Raw genomic sequence first — 12,506 nt, forward strand, 5'->3', positions numbered from 1 at the left:
AATCGATGCTAAATTAAATATTATTTATTGCAAGATGTAATATTGCAGATTAGGTTGAAAAGCAATTTAATATTTACAATTACTAATATTTAAATAATCTTCAAAATCTAACTTATTTAAATAATATTTCAAAATCTATGGCAGGTCAGGTTGAAAAGCAATTCAATATACTCCTATAATAATATTTCTTCGAGGTAACGTACAAAATATTACTCCCTCTGTTTTAATTTATATGAACCTATTTCCTTTTAATTCGTGCCAAAATGAATGACTTCTTTTCTAATGTGGAAACAAATTCACTTTACGAAATGATTTACAACCACACAAATATTCAAGACTTATTTTGAACCATAAATTTCAAAAGTCTTCACTCTTTCTTAAATATTGTATCCAGTCAAATGGATTTACATAAATTAAAACGGAGAGAGTATATCGCAAATCAAGTTGAAAAGCAGTTTAATATATATATGGATATTTTCTTGCACGTTACCTCGAACAAATCAAGAAAATAGAATTTGTCAGAGAACAACAAATAAAATAAGAAAAATAGAGGGAAAAAAAAGAATCAAGAAGCAAATAATACTTCTTGAAAGTAGGAGAAAGGGTCAAATATGCCCTTGAACGGTATGGAACACATTTGCTCTCCGTTAAAGTCGAATATGCCCTCATCGTTATTAGTTGAGATTAAATTTGCCTCTGAACTATGAGATATGGAACAAATTTGCCCTGATTTTTTAACGCTGGAAGTTTAGCACCCGGTGATGCCACGTGTCACATAATTAAGGTTTAATTTTTTTAAAAGGAGGGTAAATTTGAACTTTTCTCACAGTTCAACGGCAAATTTGACCCCGTGTTCAAGGGAAAATTTGACCCTTCCCCTAATTTTGAGTTTTTATTTGTTTGTTCCTCCTTTCTCTTCCACCACTACCTCTACTACCGATCACCATTTCTTTCCTTCTGCCTTGTTTCTCCCCACCCCATTATCATCATCACCTCCACCACCATCTTCTCTTCCCTTTTCCTTTCTCTTTCTCTTTCCCCGTCACTCCACCATTCAAATGTGTTTAAATGACAAGAACAATGCAAGATAAAATATTATTCTAATGTAGGCGTATAGCCACATATAGGTCAAAGGAGGAAGATAGTGAAGTTTTCAGGTAAATCCTACTGGGGTAGGTCGTGATTTTTTACTATCCCTTGAGCAAAGAGTTTTCCACGTAAAACAACTTCTATAGTTTAATTTCCGCACTTGACTTTCTGTTTGTGTCTAGGTTCTTTAACTCTCTAAAATCGAGCAAGACACAATTTATGCCCTCTTGCGTCTAACTTGCATTGTTAGAATAACATATACCTTAAAAATCAAATTCAGAAAAGGTATGCTGCTGCTTAATTGTTAGGTTAGGTAGTTTTAGTACCCACTCATCAAAATTAACCTTAAAAAATCAAATTCAGAATAACATGTGCTGTTGCTTAATTATATGCCCAAACTTTGGATCAATATAAATTTACACTTTCACTTCTGATAACGACGACAAGAAGAACTTGACTGGGAATCTTATTATCTTTCTTATACACATTCCAACATAGAGAACTTCATAAACCATGTCAGAAGCCCCCAACTTCCGGGCAACTGAAAGGTACTATTCAGTAATTTTTATTTTATTTTTATTTATTTCTTCATTATCTAATGAGCCAAGCTTATTGTCTTTTCCCTCATGAGTAGTTTTTATTTTAATTTTCTTAAGCTACTTTTGGATGCAATCATTGTTTTAAAAGGCAATGTCAGGACTCGCCCCGAGGCTCGCCTCGGGGCAGGGCAGTGGCAAAACACCCTAGGGCTAACTTGCGGGACTTAGTTCGAGGCTTACGCCCTAAGCGTCCAACCGTACGCCCTAAACACGCCTAACGCCCAACGTCCAGGGCTCACCTAACAGTTCTTACACAAATTATATTTTAAATTCCTTAATTAAAATCATTCACCCTCATAATTGTTTAACAAAATAATGATACTTAATAGTTTTTCATCTATAGAAATAGAAGATTGGGTGTAACTCATATAAGAAGTCGTAGTATTGGATATTTACTATTTGAGAACGTCGTGAGGGTGAATATCACTTAATTTTTTTAAAAAAAACACATAGCGGAATTGTACATTTTCACTTGTCATTGGTCATAAGTCCTATGTATCAGAATTATCATGTAATTTTATTCTTTGTTCATGAAGAAGTTATGTTTTAATTGTAATATTGATAAATTTTATTGATTATTTGCTTATAGGGAGATAAAATGAATAGTATGATAGTAATAGTGTTTTAAGAAACTGTATTTTTTTCCGTGTTTGAAAGTTAAAATGTTAGAATTGTTTTGCATTTCATAATAGCTTTTATTTCATTGTATTGTTTATACTTGTAAAATTATGTTATATATAATTACAAGTTATAAGCGGTGTATAATGTATTGCTTTGATCATTTTTCTGTGAGGATCAAGCGCGCGCGCGCTCACACACATGCATACATACATACATACATATATATATATATATATATATATATATATATATATATATATATATATATATATATATATATTTCATTTATTTACAGTTTTCATTTATTTTTTTTATGTAATTTTACCTATTTAAAAATATTTATTGTAATTATATCATTTTAAGAAATTTTAAAAATTAAATACCCATGGGGCTTACGCCTCGTCGAGACGTATGTAAAACGCCCCGCCTTACGCCCCCGCCTTTTAAAACACTGGATGCAATTAAAGAGTAAGCTGGTCATTAACTTTCTTATGGTTTCAATGATTAATTTGTTATCAGGATTGCAGTTGTGACTGGAGGGAATAGAGGAATTGGACTAGAAATATGTCGACAACTAGCCTCAAAGGGTGTTGTGGTGATACTAACAGCTAGAGATGAGAATAAAGGGGCAGAAGCTATTGATACACTAATGGATTCTGGCCTCTCTAATTATTATGTTAACTTTCATCAGCTTAATATAACTGACCCTTCAAGTATTGCACTATTCAAAGATTTCGTCAAGGCCAGGTTTGGCAAGCTTGATATCTTGGTATTTCCATTGACCATTGTCAGTACTCCTCTTGATATATATTTCTTTTTGCATTTTCATATAATTTTACGGGGTATCTGTTATCTTCTACGGGGCAGGTGTTGGATAACTTTATCTGTCAAAACTTGGACAATGATCAATTGGGATTAAACCTGAGACCTCATGATTTCCAGTCACTTCATTAATTAATATGTCACACCCTTGGGTGCTAAAATAATTTAAATTAGCATGTTTAAGATGAGAAGTTTCAAAAAGTTTATAGTCATGCAAATGTATTAGCGCGGAAACGATAAAAACACAGTAATTAACTTGGTTCGGATCGATGCGATCCTAGTCCACGGAGAATGGCCGGCACTTTTATTAATATCAAAGGAGAAAATAAGTTAGAAGATTGAATACTCTTAGGTTCTATGCTCTGTCTTACTTAATAAATCCTAGCTAGCATGTATTTATACTACTAGGTATAATGCTTTCCTAGAAAGGATCTAAATCCCAGTAACACTCGAAAACTAACAAAGAAAAAAAGTTTCCTTTTATTTCTTTCCTCTTTTGAGTAGGAATTGGCTTAAATATCTTCTCAACTTCACAATCTCCACCTTGAGATGAATTTCGAGCTTCCATATGAACGTCATTCAATCCAATGTCTCTAAGCCTACGTGAGCTAACTCCGTGTAGGAAACAAGAGACACTAACCGAAACCTTGTACATACTACTAGTTCTACCTTGCCCTGCCGTTCTCTATCCTGACGCATCAGTTGATGCGAATTCTTGCCAAATTCATACAATGACTGAACTTGACAAGAGGAACCACCTTAGTCAACATATCTGTTGTACTGTCCTTTGTATCAACCTTCAAGACCTTAACTGTGCCTTGTTCAACAACATCACGAATAAAATGGAATCTGATATCAATATGTTTGGTGCGATCATGAAATCTCTGATTTTTTTATCAAGTGAATAGCACTCTGGCTATCATATTTTAGAGTTGGCTCATATTGAACCCTAGTCAATTCTGACACCAAACCTTTCAACCATATAGCCTCCTTTACTACTTCTGCTGCTACCATATATTCAGCTTCTGTTGTGGACAAAACAACTATAGACTGGAGAGTTGCCTTCCAACTTATGGCACTACCTACAAGAGTAAAGATGTAGCCCGTTGTTGATCTCTTTCTATCAAGATCACCTGCAAAATCAAAATCCACATAACCAAGGACCGAGAAGCCTTCATTTCTCATCCAACAAAAAGTTAGACCAATATTCTAAGAACCTTTAAGAAATCTCGATATCCAATTAATTGTTTCCCAATGTGTCTTACCCGGATTAGATATGAATCGACTTACCACACTCACTGCTTGAGCAATATCAGGCCGAGTGCAAACCATAACATACATAATGCTATGCACTAGAATAAGGAACTTTTGACATGTACTCCACCTCTTCCTTTGATTGTGGTGCCATCAAAGAAGAGAGTCTGAAATGTTATGCTAACAGTAAAGTAACGGGTTTACATTTATTCATGTCAAACCTCTAAACTACCTTCTCAATATACTTTTTCTGTGAGAGATGTGCCTCACTGTTCTTCATGTGAATCTCCATTCCAAGGATTTTCTTAGCTTCACCTAAATCTTTCATGTCAAACTCCTTACTTAGCAGTTTCTTCAAATCATTTATCCTTGTCATACTATTAGCAGCAATAAGCATATCATCAACATATAACAGTAAATAAATATTTGAATTACCAGATACCGTCATGTGATACATATAGCTATCAAATGCACTTCTTGAGAAACCTTTGGTAATCATGAACGCATCAAATCTCTTGTACCACTGTCGTGGTGACTGTTTCAAACCATATAAAGATTTCTTCAATTGACAAACCTGGTCTTCTTTTCCTTTAATAAGGAAACCCTCGGGCTGATTCATGAAGATCACCTCTTCAAGTTCACCATGTAAGAATGCAATCTTGACATCAAGTTGATGATGCTTCAAGTCATAATGGGCAACCAAAGCTAGCAACAAACGAATTGAGCTATGCTTCATGATTGGTGAGAAAATCTCATTTTATTCGATTCCCTCCTTCTAACAAAATCCCTTAGCAATCAAACTCTCTTTGTATCTATCATCTTCTATAACCGGAATGCCATCCTTTTTTCTGAAGACCCATTTGCAACCAACAGTTGTCTTTCCCTTTGGTAGACTCACCAAATCCCATGTCTGGTTCTTGTGCAGAGACTCCATCTCTTCGGTCATGGCTAAACGCCATTGATCAGCTTCACCACACATAGTAGCTTTTGTATAGCTTGAGGTTCCAGATCTTTTATTTCCTCCTCAGCAGTAGCTAATGCATAGGCCACAAGATTAGCTTGCAAAGGCTGAGGGTAATATTTTGGATTAGGCTTCGGAGTTCGTTTGTCCCTTCTAGTAGCTATACTGTATGGTTCACCTTCAAGTACTACTGTGTGAGCTTTTTCATTATCTGACTCCACCTGAGTCACTTGATCCTCCTGCTTGGTAAGTTACACATTTTCCTCCACTGTTTCTGTTGTAAGAACTTTTTGTCCTGTAAACTCAATAGAAGTCTTTACAGGATCTAGCATAGAGGCCTCATCTAAAGTAACATCTCTACTTATTACAAACATAAGAGGATCTAAACTTCATATTCTATATCCTTTTACCCCTTCAACATATCCTATAAATAAACCTTTTCGAGCTCTAGGTTCTAGTTTTTTATCACTTACATGATAATACGTGGGACATCCGAAGATTCTTAAGTATGAGTAATCAGACAGTTTACCTAACCATACCCCATTTGGAGTTTTGCAGTCAATCACCGACGCTGGAGAACGGTTAATAACATAACAAGCAGTATTTACTGCTTCCGCCCAGAACTCCTTAGGCACCTTGGCATTAGAGAGCATACATCATGCTTTCTCAAGAAGAGTGCGGTTCATCCTTTCAACTACTCCATACTGTTGTGATGTATACCTAACAGTTCTATGTCTCAATATACCTTGAATCTTGCAGAAATTGTCAAACTCTTCATTGCAAAACTCCAAGCCATTATCTGTTCGAAGACACTTAATCTTTCTATCACACTGATTTTCAATTAATGTCTTCCAGTTTTTGAAATTCTCAAAGACATCACTTTTACCCTTTAAGAAGTATACCCAAACCTTACGAGAAAAATCATCAATGGAAGTAAGAAGATACCTCTTTCCACCCTTAGATGAAACCTGAGATGGACCCTATAAATCCAAATGAATATAGTCAAGTACCCCTTCGGTTTTGTGCTTGCCCGTGCTAAAGCTGACCCGTTTCTGCTTTACAAGGACATAATGCTTACAAAAATCAAGTGTATTAATCTTCTCACCTTTCAAAAGGTTTCGTTTGCTCAAAATTGCCAACCCCCTTTCGCTTATGTGACCTAAACTCATATGCCACATCTTAGCCTTGTCATCATCTGATAACTGTGAGGTTGCAGCATTCGCAGTAACTAGAATGGTGCTGCCCATAAGTACAAAAAGACCACCCTCCAATTTGGCCTTAACATGACCAGAGAACCCTTAGTCACCTTGCAGATTCCACCTTCACCCGCATTCTTATATTCGAGCTTATCAAGGGTACTAAAGGAGATCAGATTCTTTTTCATATCAGGAACATGTCGAACATTAGACAATGTTCTTATGATGCCATCATGACACCGTATACGGGCTGAACCAATGCCTGCTATTTCACATATTGCGTCGTTACCCATAAGTACAGTCTCACTCGTCTGCTCGTAGCTAGTAAACCAATCTTTTCTGAAGCATATGTGAAAGGTACAAGCTGAATCTAAAATCCACTTGTGTGTCTGAATGTCATCTGTTGAAACAGTTATCAAATAATCTTCTCCAGATGTCTGAGCTACCTGAACCGTAGATGCACTGGCTGTTGTTTTATCAATCTTCTTATTCGGGCAATCCCTCTCAAACTGACCCTTTTGACAACAACCCTAACATTCAGCATCCTTCCTACTCACCTTTTTCCTAGACTTTGACCTAACTACTGATTTGCCTCTCTCTTTGGCTCGAGCGACCTCTAACCGTCAAACCCTCACCGTGGTCCTCTTTCTCACCATTGTTGATATGGTTTCTTAATTCATCCGAATTCAATGCATGTCTTACCATCTGTAACGTGACCACTTCCTTAATATACATCATTGAATTAACTACGTCTTTGTACGCCGATGATGATGAAAACAGTAGAGTACACGCTAGTTCTTCATCTCCCACTTTAATATCAGCGTGAGTAAGATCCATAGCCAATTTATTAAAAGCATCAAGATAATCCTGCAAAGTTGTACCCGTTTTCATCTTGAAGGTGTGTAAACGCTGCCTTAACAACATTCTAGTTGTTATGGATTTATTTTAGTAGATATCTTCAAGTTTCTTCCCCAAATTCGCAGCTGTTTTCTCGGTAATGACTTTACATAACACACTGTCTGATAAGGATAATTGAATTGTGTTAAACGCATCCATCTCAATCTTCTACTTCTCGGCCTCTTTTGTATTTTCGGGATACGAGTCGCCCAAAGCATAGGCTGATCCTTCTTCTCCGTAACAACGCTAAGATATCGATCTTCCAAATGTTGAAGTTACTACTTCGCCCATCAAAACTCACTACCTCGAACTTCATAGATGTCATAGTGTCCTCGTCTCCTAGATCTCACGACCTGTAGGCTTCTGATACCAATTGTTAGTGCGGAAATGATAAAAACACAGTAATTAACGTGATTCGGATCGATGTGATCCTAGTCCATGAAGAACGGCTAGCACTTTTATTAATATCAAGGGAGAAAGTAAGTTAAAAGATTGAATACTCTTAGGTTTTATGTTCTGTCCTACTTAATAAATCTTAGCTAGCATGTATTTATACTAATAGGTCTAATCCTTTCCTAGAAAGGATCTAAATCCCAATAACACTCACCAACAAAGAAAAAAAAATCCTTTTATTTCTTTCCTCTTTTGAGTAGGATTGGCTTGAATATCTTCTCAACTTCACAAAATGTTATGGTATGCTTACAACCCAAAGAATCAAAACAAAATTACTCCTATTTTTTTTCTTACATTAGTCAGTCACTACAAGAAAGAAAATATTTACCAACAAAATTTTTTATTGCCATAGTATTGACTATTGTTGCAAAAAAGTACTTTTTGGCAACAAAAATTTTTGTTGTTGCATAAATTTTTCCCATCGGCTGTTATTGTAACAACATGGAATAACTTCTTTATTGTTGTCAAAAGTACTTTTTTGCAACAATAGTCAATATATGGCAACAAATTAAATTGTTTGGCAACAAAAAAAGTTCATTTTTAAAAGTTTCATCATATATGCTAATAATAAAACTAAGTTATTGTCAAATATTAAATTTTGTCAATAATATTATTTTTGTTGCCAAAGAGTTGTTGCCATTTCTGTAGTTTTTTGTAGTGCGTATGTATTCAATCTTTGTCACAATTGAACCAGAGTTATACTGGTATAAGCTTCTGCACTGGCATATTCATCTACAGAAACAAATTATTTTGGTTGTTTGCTTCTCTTTGCGGGATGAATTTATTTTTGGATTTTTAAATGAGAAAAAAGAGATACAGACACATATTTATTTATTTATTATTGTGTAGAGACATAATTAATTTCAAATGAAACACAGTACAATCCTATGACAAATTCAAATAATAGGGATTTTTGAGAATTGTGCTTTCAATTTTTTTATAAGACAAAAGAACTTATACATAGATAGAGAGTGCTTAATATTCTCCACAAAATATCAACACTACTATATGCAATCTACGCAACAAAATTACTTAATAAATTTTTTTTGAGATATCCTTTGGACAAAATAGGGAGTTTCTAGAGTTCAAAAATTTAGTTGCGCTTGAGTGGACATTAAGAGACTTCTAAAAGTTGAAGAACTTAAGGATACTTGAGTGTATTTATGGATAGATCGTCATAATATTATTCAATTGGGGCGACGCAGCAGCTTACTCAAGAGACCTTCCATAATGCGCTTCAAATTGAGATTTGCATTCTTAATCTCTATTTAATTTACTTTTATGTTTTCTTAAACGTTCATTAATTTGGTTAACCCTTTATCACTTTGCTTAACCACTATGTAAATATAATAACCATTTCTAAACAACCAAAACAAGTGAATAATGCCGGAGTTCTGGGCAGGGGTGTCAATGGTATGGTTCGGGTGATTATTTTATAAAATTTATACCGTCCCAATTTTTTAGTTATTTCATTTTGTAGAACCAAAATTAGACTTTTCGAAACCGTTCCATCATGTCGGTTTCTCTTTGGTATCGGTACAGTTCGGTTAAGTTTCGGTTTTTTTTTTAAAGGAACATCATATTATAGTCACTAGTAAAAGTTAAGACACAATATCATACATACTTCTATATGACTTTGACAAAATTCTCTAGATATTTTTACTGATTAAAACGTAATGAATCAAGAAAACATGAAAGAAGACAAGAATAGAGCTTGATACCACTATTTTACAGTAGTGTAAAATAATGTTAAGCAAAAATAAATATATTTTAGGTCGCACGAGGGGGAAAAATCAATAAAGATGAGACCAAGAACTGAGACTACTATGATTGAGTATCCACTAAGAGAATTTAAAATCATACGAGAGAAAAGATATCTAATACTTTGTAGCTTTCTATCCAAGATCGTTGGAATACCTTGTAGCTTACTAGTTACTACTCGAGATACTAGAAATAATTTAAGTTCAATAGGAGTAGTATAATATGTTTCAGAGTTGGGTGTTAATTATGTTGCCGGCTTGTAGTCATTTTCATCATCCCAAACTCAAGGCGAAAATTTTAATATTTTATTGTATGTAAATTTAATATATAAAATATATTTTAGATATATACACTTATTCGGTTCGGTTCGGTTTTTTTCGGTTTATTTTATAAAATTAAAAATCAATCTAATTATTCGGTACGGTTATAAATTGAAATAAAAACCGTCAGTTTTATTAAAAAAAACCTAAAAATCGGTTTGGTACGATACGATTCGGTCGGTTATGTCGATTTTTTGAAAACCATTGAAACCAAAACTTCTGGGAGTATGTATGAATAAAGATGCTATTACAAGTCAAGAAGCTGTAAGTATTTGTATTTTTAATACGTAACAACAGTTATTCTTTATTTCGCTTATGGATTTTTCATGGTGTTCCAACACAATCGATATCTTAATTAAACTAAATTATATTCTGAGAGTTTAATTTCTCGAGTACGTTTTTAATTTTAGCCACGACCAGAGCTATTCCAGCAGGAGCTTGAGGTAGCTACCCAAAATTATGATCTAGCTGAAGAATGTATAAATACAAACTATTATGGGCCAAAATTGATGACACAAGAATTATTACCTCTACTTCAATTATCCGATTCACCACGTATTGTCAATGTCTCCTCTGAGATTGGAATGTTGGAGGTAATTCATCTAATTAAATTCCAACTATTCTTAGGGGCGAAATTAGGGGTGGACATGGTACGCTATTTGAAATTTCGGTACGGTAATTTCGATTTTCGATTTCTAAATATACTATAATGTTACAGTACTAAATTAATTTAATATGGTTCGGTATTTTAAAGTTCAGTTTCTGTATTTTACGGTACAGTAAATCGGTACCTTAGTTTGTCCGACTTCGACTTACATATGCTCAAATCGTGGAGAATTATGACTTCCACTACTTAAGCTCAAATATTATGTATTAAACACCTTACACGTGTAAAAATATTTAAAAGAAAGTACAAGCAATCCCCTCTTAAATCAATTACACAAAAAAAGACATTTAAATCAAGATAGAGCAGTCAAAGTTTCAACGTTTAAACAATTAATTTTCTAATAATACTAGTTTATATATTTGTTAGTATTATAATACTAAGATATATGAATTGTATATGTAATTATATACTTCGGTAGGGTATTCAATATTTCGGTATTTTCTTTATGAATACCAAATATTGTACCAAATACTAAACTTTTAAAAATGCATACCAAATACCGTACCAAATACCAGAATAACGAAATCGAAACAGCGGTATAAAAAATTTCGATTTCGGTATGGTAATCGGTATCTACCATACCAGTGGCGGACCCATGTACAATTTTTGGGTGCTCCAGCACCCATTAAATTCAGTCACGGAGTGTATAGCTGTATAGAAAATATAAAGGAAACAGATATAAATAGTTAATAGAGCACCCCCGAACTCAAAATTCCTGGGTCCAGCACCCCCGAACTCAAAATCCTGGGTCCGCCACTGTACCATACCATGCCCACCCCTAGGCGAAATGCCTTGAGAGAAAAGAAAACATATTTTCTCTCTTGTAAATTCAAGATTCTCTATAATTTGGAGATTACTATTTAAATAAAGTAATATCATCCAACATGTAATATATATACAATTTTTTTTAAAATAATACTAATCTTTTGATAATTTGCATTTTGGTACAATATAATGTTGTTTCAGTCTGTACGCAATGAATGGGCTATAGGAATGTTAAGTGATTCTGCGAATCTAACAGAAGATAAAGTGGATGACGTTTTGAATAATTTTCTCAAAGATTTCAAGGAGGGTTTGTTGGAAACCAAAAATTGGCCTTTAATTATATCTGCGTACACACTATCAAAAGCAGCCACGGATGCCTATACAAGAAAATTGGCCAAGAAATACCCAAGTTTTCTCGTCAATCGTGTTTGTCCAGGCTTTGTTAAAACCGATATGACTTGTAATCAAGGTACATTAAGTGTTGAAGAGGGTGCTGAATCCCCTGTTTGGCTTGCACTTTTACCTAAGGGAGGACAATCGGGAAAGTGTTTCACCAGGAAAGAGGTGTTACCTTTCTAATAATTTGATTGGGATTGTTTACAGCTTGTTTGGACGGTTGTTATCCAACGTTTCATAATGTATGACGTTATATTATATTGTGACGTATTATTTTATGGATATAACATTTAGATTGCATCATTTATTGTGGTTTAATGTCATTTTATTTTTTTCATTTGACTCTACTGAAAATTACCTAATAAGTTTACTAAAATATCCGTAATTAGATTAAATATTAAATTTATTAACAACTACTTTAAAAATAATTTTAAATAATTTTTTTCTAATTTAGCATCAATTATGCATTGTAAAAAATTTAAACTATAAATATCAGGCAACTCTTTACGGCATCAAACAAAAAATATTAATCAACTAAAACCAACAAAAAGAGTTTGAAGTATACACATTTTAACATAAATCATGTCTTCTCTTTCTTATTTTATTTTTAACTATTATAGAAGAGTGAGTTTGGTCGTCAACCCACTCAATAGTAATTTAAAAAAAAATTAAGGTGGGATCCACGTGAAGAATTAGGAGACAATT

The 12,506-nt window shown here is 34.0% G+C and overlaps 1 protein-coding gene across 1 annotated transcript; it reads left to right on the top strand.

Moving 5' to 3' along the window:
• Window positions 1–1,602: 1,602 nt before the first annotated feature.
• LOC132638404 ((+)-neomenthol dehydrogenase-like) lies at window positions 1,603–11,984 on the top strand. The gene is made up of 5 exons (XM_060355298.1): window positions 1,603–1,637; window positions 2,829–3,096; window positions 7,820–7,849; window positions 10,384–10,566; window positions 11,607–11,984. The coding sequence occupies exons 1-5, from the start codon at window positions 1,603–1,605 to the stop codon at window positions 11,982–11,984; spliced, it is 894 nt and encodes a 297-aa protein (XP_060211281.1).
• The last annotated feature ends 522 nt before the right edge of the window (window positions 11,985–12,506 follow it).

The sequence above is a fragment of the Lycium barbarum genome, chromosome 4, assembly GCF_019175385.1.
Source record: "Lycium barbarum isolate Lr01 chromosome 4, ASM1917538v2, whole genome shotgun sequence".
NCBI lineage: Eukaryota > Viridiplantae > Streptophyta > Magnoliopsida > Solanales > Solanaceae > Lycium > Lycium barbarum.